The 26,034-nt window shown below is 37.2% G+C and overlaps 1 protein-coding gene across 1 annotated transcript; it reads left to right on the top strand.

Moving 5' to 3' along the window:
* Window positions 1-2,620: 2,620 nt before the first annotated feature.
* On the top strand, window positions 2,621-25,143 carry LOC139959069 (lysosomal cholesterol signaling protein-like). Its single transcript, XM_071956630.1, has 13 exons — window positions 2,621-2,950; window positions 4,433-4,838; window positions 7,260-7,653; window positions 11,410-11,575; window positions 12,339-12,494; window positions 14,702-14,785; window positions 15,961-16,166; window positions 16,862-16,952; window positions 18,657-18,786; window positions 19,389-19,451; window positions 20,445-20,680; window positions 22,446-22,609; window positions 23,556-25,143. The coding sequence occupies exons 2-13, from the start codon at window positions 4,451-4,453 to the stop codon at window positions 23,602-23,604; spliced, it is 2,127 nt and encodes a 708-aa protein (XP_071812731.1). The 5' UTR covers window positions 2,621-2,950; window positions 4,433-4,450; the 3' UTR covers window positions 23,605-25,143.
* The last annotated feature ends 891 nt before the right edge of the window (window positions 25,144-26,034 follow it).

Genomic DNA, 26,034 nt, shown 5'->3' with positions numbered 1-26,034 from the left:
TCCCTTTACGTGCACATAGTTTCAAAGACCACGACCAAATTCTTAATTCCCCTGATTGATTTAAGTAGGGTTAGGAATGAATTACTGTCATGGAACTTAATTAGTCTAAATTCTTCCCCGACTGATTAAAAAGACGATATATATATATATATATATATATATATATATATATATATATATATATATATATATATATATATATATAACTTTAAATCGTAATGAGTTGGAAAATCAAGAACAGTGAAAAAAGTTCCAGCCTCCACCGGACTTCGAACCCTGGCCCTCGCTTTATATGCGGACACCCTAACCACTATGGACGCTGATTGTATGTCCAGAAGCTCGAAACCGGTAAGGAAGGTTGTAATTCCACTGTAGGCGTTTGTCACCTGTATCGAACAATATTTATACCAGTTCCAATGGCGGAGCTAGGGGTATTGATCAGGAGGGGGAGAATGGTCTGTAGGGGCGCTTTCGACACTATCTAAGCGGAGCGCCACCACAGGTTAATTGGTGCGTAGCGTACAGAAATTTTTTGAGTAAAGATACTCCCTAGATCACCGGAAATGACCCTTTCCGGGCCTGGCTAATTTGCAGATAAACGAAGAATAAATAGGTGTCATCGCGAAATTACACCAACAAAATGTGACAAAGAGCGCAATAGAAAAGTCAATAATCGAGAATAAGTAAAAAGTGGTGAAGAGCTGAAAAGGGCGCCAGCAGTCCATTTGAGTCCGTCAGGGGGGGGGGGGGCATCCACCCCCTGACTGTATGGACGCTCCGCCACTGACCAGTTCTGTTTTGGTGACATATCTTGCCTTATTCTAGAGATCAAATACTTGTGATTCCTAAAGCCGGATCTCGAAAGAGATACTTTGAACAGACATCCCGGTATATGTTAATGAAATGGAGGTAAACGACAAAGGCAAATGTATATATATATATATATATATATATATATATATATATATATATATATATATATATATATATATATAATTGAAATCGTAATGAGTTGGAAAATCAAGAACAGTGACAAAAATTCCAGCCTCCATACAGGTTGAGACTAGTTGAGACTAGTGAAACACTAGTAGCTGTTATACTCAGAGTTTCACGCATTGAACGATCATCAGACAACGCTCAACGCATGAAACTCTGAGTAAAAACTACTAGTGTAACTCAGGGGCGGCGATTTGTGTCAAATATTTGGGGGGGGGGGACATTTGCTTTGGTGCAGGCGCGTAGCAACTTTCATCCCCAAAATTGTTCGCGCGCTTCGTTATATTTTGTATATATATATGTATATATATAAATGAAAATCGTAATGAGTTGGAAAATCAAGAACAGTGAAAAAAGTTCTAGCCTCCACCGGGATTAGAACCCTGGCCCCCGCTTTATATGCGGACACCCTAACCACTATGCTATGGACGCTGATTGTATGTCCAGAAGCTCGAAACCGGTAAGGAAGGTTGTAATTCCACTGTAGGCGTTTGTCACCTCCATCGAACACTATATGGTTACTAGTTGCTACAGCCATATTTTCCTTTTTTGATCGGCAAACCAAATTTCATTACGGATGCGGGCCGTCTAGCTAATTCATTTTCGGAAAAAAAAACTACTTTCGGCGAAAGTCTGTGACGTTTTTTGGTGATATTTAGTAACAAATTAGCGCCTGACACGGTTACACCACGGTGAGACAGGCGCGTAGCGAGGAATTTGCCAAGGGAGGGACGGAGCTTGTAGCCAAACTATCTAAGCGTAGCGCCACGATGTTGGCGCGAAGCGTTAAAGAAAATTTTGGCCGAAAATGCCTCCCAGATCGCTGGAAATGGCACGTCCCAGGCCTTGTAAGTTGCATCTAAGCATTTTTCTATTTTGAAATTACTAGCGTTATCAGAAAAAATACAAAAAATATGCTCAAGACAAACGGGGGTGGCCGGGGGGTGGGGGGGGGGGCGGTCGCCCCTTCGCGCCCGTCCCGTTGGCTACGCGCCTGCGGTTAGAAATCTGGTAGGAAACAGCTAGCCAAATGGGAACCCAGTGAAACCATATCGATGTGGATCATATATATGATTGTACGTACTTACACTCATACACAAGAGATGTACAGATAGTATGATAATACTCATGAGTGACAACTTATATACGGTCACAGGTCACAGAAACGACCACGAAGTGTCATTTACCTCATGCAGCATATGTGTTGGATGAAGTTTTAGCCACAGCCAAATATGATTTGGATAAATAATCTCACGCATTATTGTCTATTTATAGCCACACAAAAAAATCTATGCCACCAAATATTAGGGGGGGGGATATTAGATACTATATCCCCACCTAAAATATTGGGGGGACATGTCCCCCCCCCCCCCCCCATGATCGCCGCCCATGCATAGTGTTCCACTATAGTCTCAACTAGTCTCAACCTATATTCCGCTCTGTCCACCGAACATAGAGCACTCTGCTATAAGATAGACGCAAACCAACCAACTACAGTGACCAACTACTATGATAGATTGACCTGATCAGTTCTAGTTTGGCTACGCCATTAACTGTATAAACTGATATTTTGAAGTGCGAAAGAAACTATATCATGTCTAATTGCTACATAGACATATATGCACCACGCATACCTACGTACTATAAATATAAACATTGAAATAAAACAATGCCATTTGCGTTTTCTATTCATAAGGTGACCTGGAGTTCAAGGTCGTTCCTGCATCATTGCTTTCAATTTTGTAAAGCATATATTGAACAGCTGATTCGATGAACTCGATTGTTTTATTTGAGGAGCTGAGGCAAGTCTAAAACTGTAGTGTTTGGCTATGAAAGTTCGCTTTATGTTTTTATTTTTTATTGTTTTGGGTTTGACCAGGATCAGCACTATGTCCTGCAGTCTGTTTAGCTAACATATTGACGGAAGAAGAGCAAAAGTTAAAGCAAACATTGGGTAAGTTTCATATACTCAACTGCGTTTTCTTACCTACATGTTTAATTATTGCAAAATATTGCGTTAGGAGGCTACAGTATCAGACATACAGTATAGTGGATACTCATGGATGAATCGCATTTGACTGATAGTCAATTATTGATCTAGGACATCATATGCGATACTCATATGTCATAGTCATACCGTACCATTTTGTACAAAGGAACAAAGGTAGCCTACTAGCCAACAGGACATATATTAAGGAATATGGTCAAAATTTCACACAATTTTCATTACTGCTACCTTTAGAGAATGTTCTCTGGATAATTTTTAAATTTAACCACAATACAAGTAGCCTACATGATATTTTGTGAATGAAGCTTTTAGCAAAATTCACTTCTCTAGGCAGATTCCTTTGTTTTCATTACACTTGGTAAGTTGAAAAGTGCATTTTGTTATGCATCAATGGTAATCACATTAAAAATTGTTGATCAATAACTGATTTGGATTATTAAATTCCTGTGGAAACATGATGTATGGTACCCTGTTAATGCTGCTGATAGATGTTAATTGTTGTGAATTTGTATATTTTAAATGTTGGAACACCACAGTTCATGATAAAAGACTTACTCTGTTTTAGAATATTTTACAAAAGTCTTGAGAGACATATAGGCTATACAGCTGAGGTTGTTATCTTGGACTGCGGCAACTTTAACTCATTTCTGTGAAATATGTAACCAAAAAAAAAAAACTCAATGAAAATAGGCCTTCTATGGTTCAATGCACATACAAACCTGAATTTGCTCAAATTGCACATCACATTTTACCATAGGATACCAGAGTCCTGTTATACTGTGGTATATAATTGTCCTGCTTTGATTTTCATGTTAATTGTAATGGAAATATCTAGCTTCTTCATAAAATAGCAATAGTCAGGACTCTCTATAGAGAAAATATTTGACCTCATAACCTAATAAATTGAAAGTACCTGTGATTTGATAACAGTTTACACCAAATATAGATTGCCAACTGAGGCTGTCACCTCTCAGTCATGCATCAGTGCATTAAATGTATACTGTAAAGTTATATAGACTTTAATACTACTGTATACTTGTATTATAAATATTTAACATGTCCTTTAAAGTGACTATAGGTCCAAGTTCAACAAATGAAATATTCTCAAAGATCTATCATGTGTGCATGTACACATGAATGATCCACTGACTTATTTTGAGTTTTCGATGACCTAGCAATTACTTGAAAGAAATTGGCATTTTTCTGTGCAATGACTGTGTGGGCACTCCACCATCCCTACAAACAAAATTCCTAATTCTCAAATTGCAAAGGCTGATGGTTTGGCTCTGTATGTATGAAAGGAAGATACCAAATAATGAACTTCTAGTTTATAATAGTGATCCAGTTGATGTTTGTTCTCATCATTGCGCTGAAAATATTCTCATGTCGACTATTTCTCAATAATGATCACTCTTTCCGAACCTCCAGTGTGATCGAGCTTCAACAATGCAGAACCGGTCCGATAGCTCGGGAGAAGCACCCTTGGTGATCCTTGAGAACCTCTACCCTGCCATTCTGCAGAGCTTTGTGGTCATCTTGCTGGGGTATGGCACCAGCCGATGGAATTTCATCCCGGCATCTCAGTGCCGAGGGTTCTCAAGATATATCAGCCACTTTGCTTTACCAGCATTGCTCTTCCAGAAGACCGCCACGTTGAGTTTCGGTTCGGTGGACTGGCTCTTCTGGACATCCATACTGGTTGCTAAGGGGATGATGTTTATCCTGGTCTTTGGCCTTACCCTTATTGTCGGGATGCCAAGACGTTTAGGGACAGCTGCAATTTTCTCCATGTTTGCTACCCAGAGCAATGATTTTGCTCTTGGGTATCCTATCTGTGAGTTGCCTTAAAATGCCATCATCTTTATTTGGTGCTTTGTTTGTTCCAGTCTTTGCCACAAAATGTTATGTTGTTGAAATTTGTTGTTATAAAAACGTAGTTAGTGCGTCATTTTGTGAATAAATGACCAGTTGATCACTTTAAAGCAAAAGTAAGGAATTTATCCGTAGTTTTATTGATCATTTTGCAATAATAAAAGAAAGTCCCAAGTTATTGCAATGAACATTTTCACATTTTCATAGCACTTTAAGGTTTCCATGTAATAAACTCTTAACCTTCCAGGAGTTAGATCAATACATTCCCTTCATTGACATATATATGCCTTATTATCACAGTATGGCATAAATTTAATTAGGTAAATATTTGATGGAATTTAATTTACTATTCAAAAGAAATTTCTTTGCATTTATCCTTCGCAAACAACAATATTCCCTATCTGGATATTTTTGAGGGAAGATGCAGCTACTTAGGTGTACATTACCCACAGTAAACCAACCCTTTCAGACTTGTTCAAACTTGTTCCAGGATAAAATCATATCTGGATACTTCAAAGTTTCTTGAAGATTTTCTTAATCATTATGTATTACTGTACCTCACTGATGGTGGAGACTTTCTATGGCTAGCCTAAATTATTTTTACCTTGATCCTATAACATTGATCCAATTTATGTACAAAACATGACTCATTTGCATATGTCTAAAGAAAAATATCTAGCTCTTTGGCATAAATTGATGATCTTTTGGTATGGCTGTGCAATTAAATTTGGAAGAGTCAATTTGTTAAAGAGTAGCTGTTACAATGAAGAGCAAATATTGACATTAGCTGACAAAGGTACCGCAACCTGACATAAGGTAAATAAAACCGTGGTTTCTGAACCTGCAGTGTTGATCAAATAACTTGGTTCTTTATGTCACTTCAAAGTACTTAACAAAGGTGATGAAAGTTTTACATCTGGAAAGTGGAGTTTGATCACAAGTATCAACATAGTCCAGTCCTTTAAGTAATTCGATGTTACAGTACTAATAAAAGAGAAAGCATGTGAAGGTCATTTCTAGATGATTCTACAGGGCACAAATCTTAAGCACAAGAATGCAATATGTTGATAATTTTCACTTGCAACTTCACTTACAGTAGGCCAACCACAGGGTATTTTTTTGAAAGTGAATTATGAATTTCTTTCCAAACGAATTGTTCTATACTTAAAAACTTGCTGCAGTCAAGGATTTTGAATACTATTTATAGTCCTGTTCACACGGGAAATCGAGCAAGGTATTGAACCCAGGGCTTGGGGTCGATAGAGGACCAAGCCTCCATAATGGTGGTAAATTTGTAATGTCACCACAGCTGGTTGTTGGTGTTGCCGCGTGTTTAATAGTAATGGGCATTAAAGGCATTGAAGACTCACCCCAAACCGCGTGCGTTCATCTGCAAAAGTTGACTTTCTGTTGCTTGCAAGTGACTTTTTGTTTGTGTCGCTACAAAATGCAGACAGTAATGAATCATGATACCTTGTTATCTTTAGCTGGACCTGAGATGTCCATCGCTGTATCGTTTGTACACTGTGCTGTGGGTATTGACTGCAGCTGTATGTACTGACTGTATACTAGTGTCTAATTACCGACGGTAGCAAGTTGTGTGTGTATTTTCTGGGATCGATGGCGGTGTCTAACACTTCTGTTACACCTCATTCGAAAACTAGGTCAGATTACCGGCATTAGACGTTTCTTTTTGCGCGAGTCTTCACAGCCATTAATGGTAGTGCTGCACATCAAACCAACCTCTGATTCCTGTTGGGTGACAGCAAGTGCCTGGTCTGATATGTGTGAATGCTGGGTGTATAGTGTAATGCATCGAGGTTCAAATCAATTGGCGTTGTTCATTGTTGAGCACTTGAAGTGTGCGGGTCAGTCTGCTCCGTAATTGATGTAAATGTCGGGCCACGCCATTTTGGCATAGTTGGCCTGCCTTAGAATTAAACTCCACAGGAAGCTTGTCAAACCCTTCCTCTCAGATTGACAGACCCGTCAAGGCGTGGGGTAGCCTCAAAATCTATTGTTCTGATATACACAACATTTACTTTCACTAGTTAATGCAACACATCCGAAATCTCCAAGTTATCCTTAACTACGTTTTGGTCTGCTTTAAGCAGCAGTTGAAGTTGTAATTCGAATAGCTCAATGAGAGCTCGCTAGTACGGTGTAAGAGAACACGCTTGCAGGATTAATACATGGACGAGAAATAACTCTAACATGGCCATTTCTGGTTGTCACCGGTAGAGACCCGAGCTCCCATCACCCCACCCCGCAGGAATGTCACCACCGAAAATCCTTCCCCCGGCTTTACATAAACATGGTCTATATGATCAATTTAACCCTGGAATCGTTCCATGTCTTGATTGGATTTTCTTTGCGTTTACAGTTGCTGCTATCTACCAACCAGTCTACCCAGAACTGTTACAGTATATCTACCTGATTGGACCTATGAGTTTGATTTGCTTAAACCCGTTTGGATTTGTAGCTTTGGAAGTAGAAAAGAGTCAGAACATTCCGGACAGGAGCAAACTGAAGATGGTGCTACACGTGATACTTGGCATGATCAGGAATCCGATGGTGATGTCGGTTCTCCTCGGTGTCGTCATCAACCTTCTCGCCGACGGAAAGGTGCCAGGACCCTTGGAACCGGTGGTCAGCGTTCTGGCCGATTCTTTTTCGGCCTGTGCTCTGTTTTATCTCGGGATCAGTCTCTCTGGCAAACTGCACAATATATCTGGAGAAGCATTGATGCCTAGCATCCTTCTTATATCGGCTAAATTGTGAGTCAATTGTAAAGTCGGGATGCCTTCTATGCATTGTGTTTTAATTTCCCAAAATAAGTTGTGAGTAAATTGAAAGTCTTTAACCCGTATGTATGCTTCTTGCATGCAAAACTATTTGATTAAACTCGTTAAAATCATAGTAAATTAGAAGAAAAAAGTTGCAAAAAGGAGAAACCTTTTTACGGGGGGCCACTTGAAAAGAGAGAAAAGAAAGCTTTCGAAGCCTACCAATGCTCCTTATACATTGTACAAATCTGCTTTAGTTGCAGTACATTGAAAGTCATAACTTTCATTTCAAGTAATTTTCAAGTATATGCTCTGCATAATGTGAGCATTAAATTGAAAGCAGTAATGGCTTAGGAGACAGCTCCTGTCATGTATCTGATGGACCCCTGGTATTCAAAATGGGGTTACAAGCCTCTTTTAGGGTCACTTAAAGATTTTGGAGGGTTGCCACAAATTTGTAAGAATAATGAAATTGCTGTTGTTTGTAGCGGAAAAAAAATGGGAAGAAAAGCTTGAAAATTAAAAAACTTCAAAAGTTGCAAAATGTAGCACCATTTTGCAACTAAGCACCTGTATGGAATCATATAACAATTTCTGGTGGATTCCGGGGATTCCTGTTCCCCATAGACCCTTCCCCAGGCCACAAAAGCTGCCACAAAAGGGCTGGGGGGGGGGTGTCACCAACATGATGAAGATGAAGATTGGGGTCACCAAACAAGAATTCTATGCAATTAAAAAAATTTTCTCACATTTTACAACAGTCAATAAAAGTGTCTGGTATGCATGCATACAACAATAAGTAAGTACATAAGATAGACACCAAGAAAATATTTAAAACTGGAAGAAAATGATAAATTTAAGCAGGAAAAATTTAGAGAAAAATAAAACAAAGAAATGTGAAACGTAACTGAAGGAGACTTAAAATGTCTATAACTATTTACAAGATTTCAAATTATTCTGGAAATTCCTGAGAGTACTAGCTGAGAGCAAATACTTTAGGGAGGGGGGGGGGGAGGTTATATACCAAATATAATAGCAATATAGTTGTTTATTAATAGTTTAACATGAATAGCTTTATGACATGTTACTGATAAGAGGTCATTGTTTCGAGTTTTTACAGAATACTTGGGATAATTTGGCGGATAGATATTAACACAAGATATAGCAGAACACAGGAGGCAGATTGATACGATAATTGAACACATGACCCTAAAAGCAATATGTATGGGTATCTTTGACTTTCAAAAGATTAAACTCATGTACAGCTTGTCTATTTGAATAGGCTACAACCTAGGTTTTGTTTGTAAGAAGTCTTAGCAGTCAATTCTGTAAGACTTGGAGCAGCCTCTGAGGCTGAGTTTGAGGGTAGAAATCTTGGCTATACCGTAAACCTCAACCACATAGGCTAAGGTGACCAGACGTCCCCGATTTTCGGGGAAAGTCCCCGATTACAGTGTGCTGTCCCCGATGAACAAGTGTCCCCGAAAATGTCCCCGATTCGTCAAAATGTTCAGGAATTTCGAAAATATCCCACATTATTAGTAAAATAATTCTAAAAAAAAATTTAGTCAAGTGTGCAGTCGCAGAACGGAACTTATAACCAGTATTTCAGGTGGGCCAGTGTAAAGTGGATACACTGTTAAAAATATGCTAGATCGATCTAGCCTAGCACTCTTTCGACTGTATAATTGGCAACTACGGCGACACAACGACAATTATAGTGTGAGCATGAGCAAATCACAAGCTCTCAAAGAACCACGTAAAGTAAGTGAATTTCATTTAAGAAAAAGCTACATTTTTGAAAATAAAATTGATTTAAAATGTGCTTCTAAGTATCACCATTTTACATCTAAGCACCTTAGGCACTTGAAAATTTTCCAAAGGGGAGGGGACCACCCTCTCCCCTTAAACCCCTCCCCCATATCAGTCATGCAATAAATGTCCCCGATTTCAGTCAGGAAAATATGGTCACCTTAACATAGGCGAGCCTAGAGGAAAATGAAAGAATATTAAAGCCGGATAGCATTTGGAAGACTGTCCTTAATGTGTTTTGTGATTTGTATCATCGCCAAAGAGACATGTAGAAAACAAGTTTAGAATTGCACAGTTACAATGTTAGCAACATGCAGTAGAGGCCCCTAGTTCAACATACTCTGTAGTAGTGATATTTGGAATAATCAGAATACGTTTACATAAAGTACATTGCTATATGTTGAACAAATAGCTTGCAGGTAGTTATAAGCATTTATGCTCAAGAGAATTGATGATCAATTGTGTCAAATGCTTTTCTTAAAAATCTAAGTTCACGCCTAGTGCATTGTTGTCGTTGTCTAGGTCTGAGCGAATAGTGTTTACAGTTTTCAACAGAGCATGACAATTGAGTGACCATCATCTCTAAAACCCAAACTGATAGAATATATTTTCTCGTTGCGAGAAACGTCGCAAATGCTTTTTCAATCAGGCTTTCAAGAAGTTTGTTTTTACACGAGATAGTACGCTTAATGGTCTTTAGTTTTTCGGGTAAATTTTTATCACCCATTTTGACAAATAAAATGAGATTACTTTTGCAATGCATCTGGATAAACTATCAGAGACAAAAGCAATTATTACCAATAGCAGGGGCTACTTTCACTTTTTCAGTTTATCCACAATAATTAGCTAAATTTTACCATCAGCATTTAAGAATACTGTAAGCTTTCCAACTCTGGTTAACGGTACATGCATATTTTTGCATGTTTAATGGCTTGGCATTTTGTGTGTTGGGAGATGTTGTGCAGTCAACAATACTTTTTAAGATATGATTTTCCAATCAATAAGTGATGGCAGTTATGCACGCTCCATTGGCAGAGTATTCATATAATTGCTGTTAAACGCATCAGAGCCAAATGTCGAAATGTTTCGTTCATCACATGTTCTTCATCTAAGGTGAACATTAAGTTTTCACACTAACACAGAGTTAATTGGACGACCAACCCATGGCCCAAATGTTCCATTTGGCATATTAGGCAAGGTCTTCCTAATTGTGACCATGTTGCACCTATAGGAACACTATAAGCAGTTATGTACATTGGCACTTAGTAACAGACGGACATTTAATATAAAATTATTTAAATTGCATTGAAGACTCGCCCCAAAGCGCGTGTGGCCATCTGAAAAAGTTAACTTTCTGTTGCTTGCAAGTGACGTTTTGTTTGTGTCGCTACAAAATGCAGACAGTAATGAAACGTGATACCTTGTTATCTTTATAGCTGGACCTGAGATGTCCATCGTTGTATCGTTTGTACACTGTGCTGTGGGTATTGACCGCAGCTGTTATATGTACTGACTGTACACTAGTGTCTAATTACCGACGGTAGCAAGCTGTGTGTATATTTTCTGGGATCGATGGTGGTGTCTAACACTTCTGTTACACCTCATTCGAAACTAGGTCAGATTACCGGCATTAGACAGTTCTTTTTGCGCGACTCTTCACACCCTTTAAGGCAATCTATCTACCAACTTCTAATGATGTGTACAAATTTTTTTCTTCTACAGGAGTGGGCAGGTTGATTTTCTTTCTTTTGTCTGTATTTTGCTGTAATGACTTAAAGACGATGTGAAAAACTTTTGACATTGACCCTGTTGCAACAAAACACAGACTATACATGCTCTATTGTCATTGGTGGAATTAGCATGAAATATTAATTGTTCAGCAAAATATTTTGTTATAGCCTCACTTAATTCTTTCCTTGTTTTTTTCTTTCAAAGATTTGTCCTGCCTTTACTATTAGTCCTAACAGTCAATGTCATAAAACCTGGTGCAAGCTCCAATATGACAGACATTTACACAAGTTATGGGTTTCTGTATGGAACAATACCTACCACCCCTTCAGTGTTCATCTATACAACACAGTATGGAATATCACAGGACATCGTAAGTAGCTGTAGTGTGTAACTACTAGATAAACACATAGACAATATGCAAACTGTCACTTGTGTTTAGAATTTCAGGATAGTCTATTAAATTTTAAACTTTTGCAACATTCAAGGCCTAAACTGACAATGTGGGGACAAGGAAGGGTACAGATGGGGGGGGGAGGGGGAGGGGATGGGGCTCACGACCACACTAATAATTACCACACCGTTTATTTTCCGCTGCGTTGTGGTGCCCTTCAAATGCAGCAATTTTATCATCAGTGAACATTTGTCTGACTCTTGTACCCCCAACCCACCCCCCACCTGCTATGCTATTTGATGCAAATAAAAGTATGATTAAAAAATGTGATAACCTTGGTGTATATATGAAATATGTATAGTCTTGCTTGGAGCCCTTGGGACCCTTAGGGATTTTAACCTCTCTAACGTTTTTTGAAAATTTCATGACCGTCACACTTTTACTTTAATTCCTCACTTACCTGTCTCCTCACAACCTCAGCACACTTGCTCTTCGTTTCCCAGAGTGAACCGGTAACCTTTTAATATATGTATACATTTGAGGGGACAGGTAAGTTCTTCACTTATAAATATCCAAACTAGGTAATTTTTGGGATTTTTAAACAAGTTTATGTCCTCTTGATGAGAATGAACTGCAAAAATGCTAGAACCAATTAATCTTCATGAGAAAAGGCTGAAACTGTAAAACTATGGAACTTGTTATTATTATATAGTATTCAAGACGATTTGTCCTTTCTCAACAGATAGCCAGTTCATTGTTCTTGTGCACATTCCTGTCCGGTCCCCTGATGTTCGTGACCGGTACAATGGCCATTATCCCTTCTCTAACTCAGGATACTATGGACATACTACTTAACAAAGCAGCTATTGTTATCAGTTGTATCGGGTTGATGTCATCGGTGAGTCTATCGATATAGTTGTGCAACATATTTACGGGTACACCATCGCCATGCTACTTTAACAAAGCATCTTTTATTGTCAGTTGTATCAGGTTGAAATCATCGGTGAGTATGTCAATGTAGTTACACAAAGTCCTTGTTCACACTTAAGAATGCACCCGTACTTCAAGTCCGCAGGGGCGATTAATTGCCTTAGTGTGAACGCCGGCATACTTGTACTTCAAGCCCACATGTCAAGTATAGTTCACCTTCGGGTTTCTTCATTCCCTCTTGCGTTCTTAATAAATGCGGACTTAATGGTGACCCAAGATTTCCCAGTAAGTTATATAATATCTGCTCTATCTCTATTCAGTTGCAATTAAGCGGGTATTTTTGAACGTGCAGTGCATTTGTGTGTTTTTGTGTACCAAACGATGGTATACGTGAACCATTTCATTTTTCTTAGAACCAATTCGACCAATACTGCTGAAAAGCCACCGATAAGGTTGTGAGAAGAAAACAAACTAAACAACAGTCCACTTAGATCTAATAAACTTTATTTCTTTGTTTGCCTAACTCACAGACTTTTTAAGAGGCCAAAATCGGTAATTTTATGTTTATTTCAAAACGGATGATTTTGGGTTCGGTTGCTATGGCAGTTAGTAAAAGGCTACAATCATTACGTCTGCCCTAGCCTATGATGAAGTTACATTAGCCTACACATAGACCTTACTAGGTCTTTAGACCTAACATTAAGTGCCTTCGATGTTGGATTAGCACCAACTTTGACACTAAACCACTGATTAGCAAGATCGTTTGCTCATCCATTTGAAGGGTTTGGAAGAAATTCTAATCTGGGTTAACATGTTGTGGAATGGTATGGAGTGGTTTAAATACTGTTTATGTGCGATGATTGAACACTGCGGCCCAGTGGTGTACGAGGTAGTACGTACTAGTACAGCACATGTGGCAATGGCAAAGCACAGGGAAAATGTAAACAGCTGATATGACCTTTTCACGCCTGCGCAGTATATTAATCTCGCAAGCGGACTTAATACGAAACTCACGAAACTTAATGTGAATCTTGTTCTTAACTTGTTGATCCTCCTCGCTGACTTTAATATCAAAAACAGCTGGTGCGTTCTTAAATGTGAACATGGCCAAAGGTGTTTACAAGTCAAACTCATATTCATTTCACCATGCCACAAATTTAACATCTGGAGCTATGTTTAAAGTTTCAATCAGGCAGGTTTATGACCTTAAAATTGTTGCAGTAACAACCTTAAAGGTTGCGAAGACTCACGCAAAAAGAAACGTCTAATGCCGGTAATCTGACCTAGTTTCGAATGAGGTGTAACAGAAGTGTTAGACACCACCATCGATCCCAGAAAATACACACACACCTTTCTACCGTCGGTAATTAGACACTAGTGTACAGTCAGTACATAATAGCTGCGGTCAATACCCACAGCACAGTGTACAAACGATACAGCGATGGACATCTCAGGTCCAGCTGAAGATAACACGGTATCATGTTTCATTACTGTCTGTATTTTGTAGCGACAAGAGAAAAACTTCACTTGCAAGCAACGGAAAGTTAACTTTTTCAGAGTGCGGCAGGCGGTTTGGGCAAGTCTTTAATGCCTTTAAAGGGATGCTGAGCTTCAGAAGTGCTCGCGTGCAAAGCTATGTGAAGGAGGTAATCAAGAGGATGCTGATCATCTCAAGTAGCAGCAGATAACAAGTTCAGCACTGACCAAGGAGCTAAATATAGCCTATACACACTTGACTGAATTAGAGCCTTTATTAAAGTGATTGGGTGACATCTTACCCAACAGAGCTGCGACTACACAGCTTGGAGCTCTATGCCCATGCAGTTGTTCACTACTTGCATCAGGGAAACCCAAAACTGGCTATTCTTCTACTATTTATGACAGGCATATGACTGTTTAGTGCAATGAGGATTTCTAACTAAAAGATAGAACTTTGAGCATTATTGACTTTCCAAAGGTTCTTTTGGTGGGCTGTTAAGATGACTCTGAAATGGTAGTGTTTGTTTGAAACAAAGGTTGTGTGAGAAAATGCTGTGGGTGTCTATATCACTTTCAAACATTACAAAAAACCCAAGCCCAACCTTCATCTGTACCTGAAAAGATAGAGCCTCATTTCTAGCGCATTTTATTATTAAGCTATTTCATTATCCATCCTCTTTTCTGTTTCCCTTATAGAGTTTGGTCCTTGGATTATTTATTCTGAAAAGAGCTGTAAAAGTCATGCCTCACCAGTTTACCTTTAATCTGGTGGTTTCTCAAGTGAGTTCAATGGTTATCAATCTATTTCAGGCATGACAGAATATTGACCAATCAGAGAATGGCTGGCTGTAGTCTGACTGCTTGACTATGATATTTTGTACTGTAGGTAATGTCAGTTTTCCTGTTCTTATTTCTATACATAAGAACATCGTCATCATATACTGTGGTACTATACACCAATGACAATATTGTATTTGTGTACATTTGTGTGCCTTTTTATAGCAGAGTAATGATTTTGATTGCGTGGAACAAATTAATTCTGCTAAGAGATATGAGCAAACGAGGACTGCCAGGAATCTGGCTATTGATAAGATTTGCTTTCAAGAGATATGTTAAAGATGGACAATTGGGGGTAGTATGCAACTAGCATATTCATGGGATGTTATTCTGGTATCCTGCAAAAATGCTTGAAAAGTTGCGCAAAATTAACCAACGAGGGCCATAACATGCATTGGAAACACTCTAATACCATTAACTTCTGACGTATTGTATGGAAAAGAATAAATTACGCTTTTATAATTCACAAAAAATTTTCCAAGAAATTGTGTATTACTATTTCTTTGAAAGTTCTTAGACGTTTCTGCTATTGCTTAAAACTTTGCAACTATGAGCAACCACCAAAGGAACTTTTCTGCTCCTTATTAATTGGAGCACAGTGACAACTTGGCTTCAATGAAAGGAATTTACTCAGATTCTATTCTATCCAAAAGCCATATCTGTGGCTCTTAATTCTTACATTTGTCTTGTGCCACTGTCTTTAGTCTACTAGCTATTTGAAGCTAGTGAACAGTCAGAGTATACAAGAGATACGCTGTCATTTAAAGCAGAACTCATTGAGGACCAAAAATCAATTGCACCATCTCTTTCTAGCATACTATTAGCAAGTCTGGTGAGATAAGATACTGATGAACAACTAACTAACTGTTTGGAGGATTAATGAAATGTTTAAACTTGACCAGCTTAAAATAGAGAGAAATGGCTGAATGGCACACGGCAGCACAAAGTTTCCCTCGAACATTGTCACGTAACAATAACATAAAAGTTCACTGCCATCAGCAGTTTTTAATACCTTGCTGGAAACACCAACAATCTGTGAGACTTCGATGTGTACGTGCACAATTATGGCAGTTTCTAATTTTCTCATACCAGTTTCTTGTCTATAAATTTGTTCACAGGTTGTAATTACCGTGGGGGTCATAACTAGTCTATCCATTAACGAACCAATTCTCACGGCAATTTGTCACGACTTCCTGTTGACCCTGGGGATACTGGCTTCTCGTTTGTGGGCAATGTTCATCGCCATTGGACTCTGCATTTTACAGATGAAGAAACTGAATTTACTAAGATGGGCGACTTATGGGTTTTATCTCCTTGGGTGGGGGTAAGTGTGTTTGTTTCTTGGCAAAGCTACATCCTTTCTAAACTTGTAAATATGTTGGAAATACAAATATTATATAAAATTACCTGTTTGGTCTCCCAATAGGGAAAACTATGGAGTCACTTTTACCGGCCTTTTCAAAATTGTGTGGGGGACTGCAGATTTCAAAGCGGATCTCAAAGTCGGTAAATACTATCACAAGTAGATTCAACCAACATGAAACATTGTACTCAAAGCCGAAGCCAAAGTGAATTAATCAGGTCACACATCTGGAGTCTATGCATGCTATGTTCTTCAATACCGCCCTCATTACCTTTCAGGAAACATATCATACATGTATAGTTTTGATGAAGTTGTTTTTGTGAAATGTTTTGTTGCTTCTCGATACTTAAAAATGTCTAGCCTATTTTCATAACAAATAATATAGCGAGAGTTTTAATTGAACTTTTCCAATTTATCCCTTTGCATGTGATCTATAAAACTGATATGAAAAGTGTCTGGGCCATAAATCGTATAACTTTCATAAGCTCTCACTATAATTAACATTCACTTTGTGATGGAAAAATCAAGATGGGATCTTAATTAGTTTGAACAACTGCAAACCTTAATCTAAGGCAATGCGGCTTGTTAAATTTGTGCAAATTATTGCACAAAATCCTGCTTTTGTGTTAAGTAATTTTTTTTATTTTTATCAACAGCCTACCTGTAGCTCTTGCCACTACATACTTTGTGATTGTTCAATCACCATGGCGACCAGACATAGCAACAGTCTCGTGGCAGAAATGGCAGGTAACATGACAGATTAACAGATTTGGTACAAGACAAAATTTTTGAAATGAAGAAATGAAAACTTGACCGAAGCACTAGGCCACTGACTTGTGATATAAAAATATATTAATGTAGTAAATATATAAAGGTATATAGTTCAACGCTTTTTATCTGATGAAAATGTTACTTATTCTGTACGTCCAGGTGAATTTTTCTGTCCCTTTGGTTTTGTTGATTTATTTATCGTAGGCTATATACATATCAGTGAATATGAAGACAATACAAAAGAAAAGATATAACAACAGAATCGAAAGGAGAAGTAGAAAGCTTTTGTAACCGGTGCCCTACCTTTCAACTTTCAAAAGTGCTTCACTTTATATTCCGTTTCAGTTTCTTGCTCAAGTAATGCCTGCTGCCCTCTAAAAGTGTGCCGGAGGTGCAGGACCACAGAATAATTTGTGATTATTAAAGTTGCTCGTTTCAAATATCTTACATCAAAATGTCTCAAATGGTTGTGTAATGTAATATTTAATATAAAACAATAATAACAAAGGAGGAGGTGGTGCTGGGGTCGCTGAAGCCGACCCCCAAGTAGGAGGTTCTGAGGGTCCTCCCCCCCCCCCCCCGGAACCCCCAAAAAAAGGTTAAAAATGTCAAATGGTGCATCTTAAGGCTTATTTAGAATATTAACTAGGTCTGTGATTATTTCTTAATACAAAATTGTGCTTATATACTACTTTTGAATTCTTTTGTGTGAGGTTGAAAAAGTTGAAAAGTTTGGGAGGGTGGGGGATGGGGTTACACAACCACCCTCTTCCCTGATCCATGCCTGATTTGTTTAATGTAGGCCTACACCAGAAATGCCAGTACATGTTAGATCAGCAATAAGACTCTCTTCTCTGTCTTAAGATATCCGTAACTGTGCAGGGTTATATAGTATGTATTTTAGATCCTCCTGCAAGCAGGTACTCGCGAAGAAGCCTTCATTGGCTTATCAAATCCGCAAGCTGACCGAAGTCAGTCTCTTGGATTCATATTTTAACGTCCATGATTATGAATTGTCAATCGTCAACAACTCTGTAACTAGATGACATACATTCATCTTGGAGTGACTCGGACTCGGGACCTTATGATTGAAAGGCTTCGGCTTTAACCACTGAGCTAACACTCCCTAAAATTGAAATTGAAGTTGCAAAAGTTGAAATATAGGGGAGGGAGGGGGGGGTGGGGTTACACAACCAACCTCTTTCCTGATCCATGCTTGATTTGTTTAATGTACACCAAATATGTCAGTACATGTGAAAAACAGCAATAAGACTCTCAGTCTTAAAATATCCGTAAGTGTGCAGGTTCATATAGTCGCCAAAATGTGTTGGCCATGCTAGTACGTACAGCTTGATGTAAGTAGCTATGCTGTGCAAAGAAAAGACTTTTCAAACATGCACAGTGGTCTACTCAAAGTATAGCTTTTTAAAGGTCAAAAAAAAAAATTTGAATAAAAAGTAGGTATAAGTTGTTAGTGGAGCATAAGGTCTTATGCTTGACTCGATGGAAAAGGCCCCACCCTTCACAAATTTGACAGAAATACGTTAAAAATGTCAATCATATTTTGCTGTGATTTGGTACCGAGTAATGTAGAAGAGAACAGGTAAGCCAGGGACTGTGAGTGCTTCATTCGATCAAGATAATACTGCTACATTTCATATACATGATTTCTTTGGTCAGGTATTTGGATCTCTCTGTTTACATTTGTTGTGCCTGATTGTCATCCTGGGCGCATTAGTCACTTTGTCAAAGATTGGTCTTTCGCAGAATACCACAGGGGTTACCTCTTTGAGAATCACAAGTCAAACCGGTAAGTCACAGCTAGAGGTCTCTGCATATCACAAATCATATTCCAAAGAGATGTGTTTGGATCTTTCAACGTAACAATTTGTGAGATTTGACTTTCATTTTTTATCAAATAATATCTCTTACAAGTATTTTATTTCTTGAAAGAAAATCTACAAAATATTTACGTTCATTAATTTGAGTGAAACTTAATATGTTTCATAAAGTTTGTTCAAGACTACTTTTATCCTATTCTGCTTGTTACTCATAAGGTATATAATTGCCAACTGGTAACTGGAATACCCCCAAAAATTGAACCCCAAGGCATGTGGCCGGGTGGGCCGAAATTTGATTTCCACCTCAAGTGCAAAAATTCTTTGGGCCAGAACTTATGGGCCCACCCATTGGGCTGACCATTTTGTGCCCATTTAGGCGCAAAATTCATGAATATTATCACGTATGGCCTACCACACTATGAATATGTTTAACACCCGAACCACCCAACGTTTTCGTTATCTTGGTTCTTTATTTTCATAAAATATTTGAAACTTATTGAATTGCGTTTCATATTCTGAATAGGAGTCGTTTCTGTGTAGTAATGATCATATTTGATTTCATATCTTTCAGAATCTTTCGGGCTGTTTTCTCGGTCGAGAATAAGGTGCAATAATCTACACGACAATGGAGCTGGTGAGATATGTTTGCTCTGGTCCAATCCTATACGTGTTACTATTCAAGCTTTACTTCCTATCGTTATTTTTGTAATTTGTTTGCCAACTGTGTTTGTTACAAACATACTTAGTTTAGAATGATAGTCTGGGGTGAAGTTTTTTCCTTAAAATAATGACAGACGAATATTTTCTAAGCAAACTGCACCGTTTTATATCCATTACCATTTTGGGGGGGGGGTGGTGGTGGGGGGGGGGAGAATACCATTTAAAGTTGACACCTTTTTATGCCAAACTGAACTTGGACCAAAAAGATATGATCAGAGAGTAATTGATCCAGGATTGCATTGCTAAATGCTATGTAAAATGATTCAGTCCAGAGTTGCCATGAAGTCCATCAAATGGTCCAGAGTCCAGAATTGCTATGCAAGTCCAGAGGATGTAAAGCATTTTGCCTACTTTTTTGCATCGGAACAGAAGTATTTTATACGAAACAAAATTCAGAAATCTTCGTAACTGCTAAACAAATTTTGAACACTAATTTAGTTACCTGATGATGGATGTCATAGATGGGCATTAAAACAAAGAGTGTTTTCTTATTATCTTAAAAAGTTTGCAGTCATATTTCTTCTTTAAAGTTGGTATGCATAGTACAATACTACTTATTTTTAACACCCTGTGTCGGGACAATAGGTTGTAAAAATAAATAAATAAGAAAGTGATACATAGTATTATTGGTCAGTATGCAACTGTGACATTGTACCTGTGTGCTGCGAGTTCACTTAACGAGTGATATCGTGAAGACTGTATTTAGCAATTCACTGTAAATTCTCTTTCATCAGTCACAAATAATGCTTCCTCCTAGACTACCAAATTTAAATTCATTCTCACGTTACAATTAAGTAGTACAGCAATTATAATCAATCTGTACTAAAGACTTCGGTCAAATCCAATCTCTGCAATGAAATAAGTCAGCTATAGAAAACGAACAGCACCTTTTTTTTCTGTTTCAAAGATTCGAACGTCACTACTTTTGGTAACACTTACTATGAAATCATAGAAGATCCCAGTACAGATTTTGATGGCAAAGGAGAAGAAAACCATCTCAGCCCAGATGAAGATTTGTCACAAGTCAATGTCAGACCTGAACTTCTGGGAACAGAGAACGAAGGTGCAGATCTGGAGAATTGTAACCACCAGTTAGAGCGACATTTGACGCTAATGATCGTTTTGGTAGCTTCTGTAACTGTGGTAAGTGGAACCTTGATGGAGCTGGTGGCTATTTAGTCTAGTTAATTGCATATCCCCGGCACCTCCACATCCTATCAGATCTTCCATCAACCACACAGGTACATCATTCCTCTATTAATGGGTATTATATATATATATATATATTACGACCTTCCTTACTGATTTCGAACCTCTGGACATACATTCAGCGTCCATAGCCTATTGGTTAGGGTGTCCGCATATAAAGTGGGAGGCCCGGGTTCGAATCGTTCGGGATTAGAGGCTGCAAGTTTTTACACTGTTCAATTATATGTATACATATATATATATATATATATATATATATGTATATATATATATATATACATACATATATATATTTATACACACATTTAATTCTACCCCCAAATGCTTCGATATGCCGTTTGCAAAATTGTTCTGTTTAAAATATGCTAAATCTCTGAAATGCTCCCAAGGCGAAAAGTGATGGTAGGGTTGGCTCCTCATTACAGGCCTAACTGTAAATTTTAATCCATTGTTTTAATATTTTGGTTAATACCTCAGCCAAACTGTATTCTTGTAAAGTTCTTCATTTGAACAACAGAACATTCGTGGATGATATTTCAACACAATTTAACCATGAGAAATTTTGTGTAGTTTTGTAAATATGTTCTTTGACTGAGGACATATTAAGTTGTACATGTTGACTATTGTGGTGTATCCAAGTAACCAACCTAGGCTAGTGATCTGTGTGTTTAGACTAGGTATACCAGCCACTGTCATTGAGGAACCACAGATGTTTAAAGTGTAATTTGATCAAAAGTTAAAAGTGGTTAACCATATAACAACCTGGATGAACAGAACCTTGTATTAATGGTTTATAAAACACATTCAAAAGATATTATTTTTCCTGAAGTTTGTGCTTAATGTCACCCTTGAATATGTGGTTAATTATTCTGTGTGAATGCACACAGCAATTTCTTTTCCCTGTCTTTTCTTCTGCCTGTGATGTTCATGATTTACGCTTAATCATATATCAGTCGAAATCCTTTCCTGTACCCATTCCACATTTGCATTGAATGATATAGTGATGTGATCTCTGGTTACATGATATATATGCAAGGTACTGTGTCTTTTTGTAAACAGTGCCTTAAAACATGTCAGTTAAACTTCACGTTAGCCAAAGAGGGTTTGTATTTTATCTTTGTTTTATTTACCCAGCAGCCTATTCTCGGTGATAATGATAAATAATAGTTACTGAAAGTATTAAATCGTGGGGCAATTGTCTCTTATGATCAGTATATTTATATATACATATGATATTTGCAGACTCTTTGAATTGGTTCAATTGTACAGCATTGTCTTTTGTTTAAGGTGAAGGCCGATTAATTTGCAACCCAAATTATGCTAGAAGGTCAAATAATAGGCAGTCGAACATCAAACAAGTATTTTGTTACCACCAGCAAAACATTTCATTCCTTGCCAAAGGCAAAAGGAATCTATGGGCGTTAGTGACTTAACCTGAAAACCTGATAACTAAATATATATATATTTATGTGTTAAAAATAAAATATATATATATGTATATAAATAAATAAATAAATAAATATGTATATTTATGTGTATGTATTTATCTCTATATATACATATATAAATATATATATATAGTTATATTTATGCATCCTTTTAACCTTTAAATTAAAGAGTTCCAGGTGTGGAATTGTTCTTCCCCATCAAAACATTTCTGAATTAGACCGTTTCCTTTTCTCATCCACCTGTTTCTTAGAGTCTGGTTGTGGATGTCTTGAAGCTATCGGTTGGCGATCCCTATCCAGGAGTATTTGTCTTGTTGAGCATTTTAGATGAAATCCTCACTAACGGACAAGGTATCTTCACCCTGATCATCTTTGGACTGAAGAAACCAAAAGTGTTCACTCGTCTCTACAACCGGTGAGTCTATAATTATAAAGGCCTTGGAAATAGACACGGCATGTAAAATAACGCTACGCTGGTATCCTGGATCTGCTATAACATTAACATTGTGATTGTATTAATCGAGGACGCCCAGCTTTGTGTATCAACTTCAGGAAGTTCATTCTTATTGTAGCCCTTTTTAAACTGCAAGTTGCATTCTCTATGAGCAAAACAATAGATAGGTTAATGGAAAAGCAATTCATTACTGTTACAGCTACTGTATATTCAACCACATCATATATTGCAAATTCCCTGCGTCTTTACTTCCGTCAAGTTGGAAAAGACGTATGAATTAAGGACAGAGCATGTTAATACCCACTTTATCTGTATCATGGTTTTGTTTTGAAAAGATAACAGTGAAGTATTTTTTCTAATGAAAATAATTGAAATGTTCAGTTATATCAAATAAATCATATCCAAAGAACTTTGTGGATGTCAAAAGGGGTAGCCTGCTTATGAGCACTGTTGGGTATTAAGCCCCCCCCCCCAAAAAAAAAAAAAAATATTGCTTTCCTTTTAAGGTGGTTATTAAATTAGCATAGTTAAGTCATGTATTTGACCCAACAGAGTTCAAAGGCATAAAAGTGCTGTAATACTTACATGTGCTGGGGAAGGGGGGGTGGGGAAGGAAAGGGGAGGGGGGCCTCCTTGGATTTCAAGACTGGTCAGAAAGTCATAATTTATCACATTTTTTAGATTCTGTGATTCTGGATAACAAGTCATTTGTTAATTAGCTGTTTTTTCACATAATTTTTCACTAGTCATTGCTTTCACGTTTGTAAAATACCCGCTGCAAAGTATGAACTTTTTGCCATGATGTTTAAACATAAATGTTTGAATAATGACAAGTGGCTTGTCCCTTTTATTTGTAAGTTTCAAATAAGGTGTGAATTGTTTTACAATTGTTTCTTATCCTTGACAGAATCTGCCAGATTTATGACAGACTTAGGCAAAGGAGAACTGGACAATAGTTGCTGAGACAAAAAGGAAACTGATTTGTGATCCAAAAAACCCAGCAAGACTCTTCTAAACTCGCAATTAAAATTATTGATACTTTCATGCTGTCTTTCATTTCAGATGTCATTTTCCTAAATTTTTGTTATATTTTCCTAGATTTTATGAAATTTTTTGGCATTTGACAAATGAGGCTCTGTTTGATGGAATACATCAAGTATTTAAAATAGAGAAGTATGAGAGACAAGTGGTTTATTTTGACAATTTTGTTTAAAATGTTTTACAGGACAAATTTCAGACAAAACTTAGGTTCTTGTCGAAATTTTTATGGTTAAAACATGGAAGTATTTTATAGAAGCATGCCTTGTTGTTAAATGGTAAAGTATACAGCAAGGTATTTCCTCCAAAAAGTGATTGAAAAGTAGACCTACTTAAACCAAATTATTTTTCTGGAACTGGTAAATGCTAACTCCCTGCTAATATACTTTGAACCTCAAATGTGTTGGGAAAAAATTATAGTTTTTGCATCCAAAACTAGAAAAGGTGGTTTTCAACACCTTTTACAGCTCTTAGGTAATAACTGCTAGAATTTTGGTGCCTCGAATACTCAACGTTTACGTTTGAATGGGCTGCTCCAAACTTTGAGACGTGGTGTTCCTTTGATAGAAGCGGCGACATTTTGTGCCAAATTTTTTAGTCATATATGAAATGATTTTCGTATGTCAAAGTGTGTCAATGTGCGATAGCCGGCACCATTGAACTGATTAGCAATTCCTCGGACAAACTTGCAGATTTTTCTATTTGTCTTATAAAGATAAATTCTCAATTTTGAAGCAAAATTTTCAAACAGTCATACAAGTTGAAACATAAAGTGGTCATCTTATGCAACATTATAGTTTTCTATAATTCTATAGGTAGAGACTTTTGGTGCAATTTACAAAATGATATTTTGCTATTAAAAGTCACTTAAAGTTGTACTTTTGTATATATTCATTTTTAATATTAATTACTTACAAGTGTTTGCCTCATTGTGCAATTACATAGATGCTTGCAAAGATTGACATTTTATTTTTGTGTCAAATTAATGTCGTCAGATAAACAACAGTAATTCTCTATGCAAATTATGTTTGAAAAAAAAAATGTTGTCTTGAAAGTAGCAGTTTGCCTTGGTCTCTGCTGTCAGTTCCAATCTCTCTCCCTCCGAACGAGGGATTACCAAAAAAAAAAATCAAAAAAAAAATAAACATTCCACTCAATCTTACTACAATACCTCCACAGTTGCAACCAACTCATTTGAAAACCTTTGAAGTTTATTCCTTTGTTCCTGATGAAATTTTTCGTAGAATTAAATTTTAATCACAGAGTGGGTTTTCAGGGTTCTTTTGTACTTTCCCATTACAGTGCGAATAAAAGTTATTATACTATATCATATTTGGCATAAGTTGAAATATGTTTCTCTAGCCTTACATAAATGCTGTTTTACCATATGTGCAATTTAGACACTGACGTAAATATTTGTGCAAAACAACAGATTTTAACTAACCTTCTTGTTACTACCAAAAAAAAAAATAAGAAAATTAATTTATGAAAAAGATTTATTAAATCATTTTCATGTTATTAAATTTTGTAAGAGTAAAGAAATAAAAGATTGCTTTTTCCTTGAAAGTAATTAACATAGTACCTTTTGGATGCTTAAGCATCAATATCTCAAGGTATGGGTGTGTTAGACTTTTAATGTATTTCAAAGATTTGAACTACCAGAGTAACCTTCCTCATGAATACCACTGTCTAATAAAATATTCAAAAATAAGGTAAATGAGGAGGAAAATGTCAGTTTTTAAAAGATTACCGTTATCAGTATTACAGTAATAGCAAGGCCATGCACAATCTACGTAGGTGTACGGTGGTGTACAGTAACATTGTGTGTCCCCTGGTGTCGGGTACTGTGGTATATATATATATATATATATATATATATACATATATATATATGTGTGTAGCTGCACTGATACACACTGTAGCTGCCATGATTGAAAGTCAAATTGTTAACACAGTGTTGCTAACACAGTCTTAATCCAAATACAGTCTTGACAAAGCCAGCTAAAATGTCTACAGTGCTAGTAGGAAGCATCAGTTTTGTATGCTGAGGCAATTGCACCAGTTATTTCAGCCATGGAAAAATTATAACTGTAAAATTTAAAGTATGCATGAAAGTTAGGGACATACTTCATTGCTTTGATCGTTTCGACACTGGACCTTACCAGAAGTATAAATCTATCTCTTTCTCACTGCATCTGATAAAATTAACAGTGAAATCAAACAGTGAAGGATAAAACTAAAGCACAGAGCAAACATCAAAGATATCATCATTGCTTTTAACCTTTATACAGAATGTTTGATTTCTTGGTTAGCATCGTAAAGTTACTGTAAACCATCCTATGAGTTTT

This window comes from Apostichopus japonicus, chromosome 18, assembly GCF_037975245.1.
Source record: "Apostichopus japonicus isolate 1M-3 chromosome 18, ASM3797524v1, whole genome shotgun sequence".
In the NCBI taxonomy this organism is placed as follows: domain Eukaryota; kingdom Metazoa; phylum Echinodermata; class Holothuroidea; order Aspidochirotida; family Stichopodidae; genus Apostichopus; species Apostichopus japonicus.
Note: the sequence above shows the minus strand (reverse complement) of the source record. Positions and strands in the feature narration are given on the sequence as shown.

Bases quoted from the DNA above. Each gene is read 5' to 3' on its own strand.
- LOC139959069 (XM_071956630.1), top strand. From the start codon at position 4,451: ATGCAGAACCGGTCCGATAGCTCGGGAGAAGCACCCTTGGTGATCCTT. The intron at 18,787-19,388 runs GTAAGTCACAGC...CATATCTTTCAG, and splicing joins GAGAATCACAAGTCAAACCG to AATCTTTCGGGCTGTTTTCT. The intron at 22,610-23,555 runs GTGAGTCTATAA...TATCCTTGACAG, and splicing joins TTCACTCGTCTCTACAACCG to AATCTGCCAGATTTATGACA.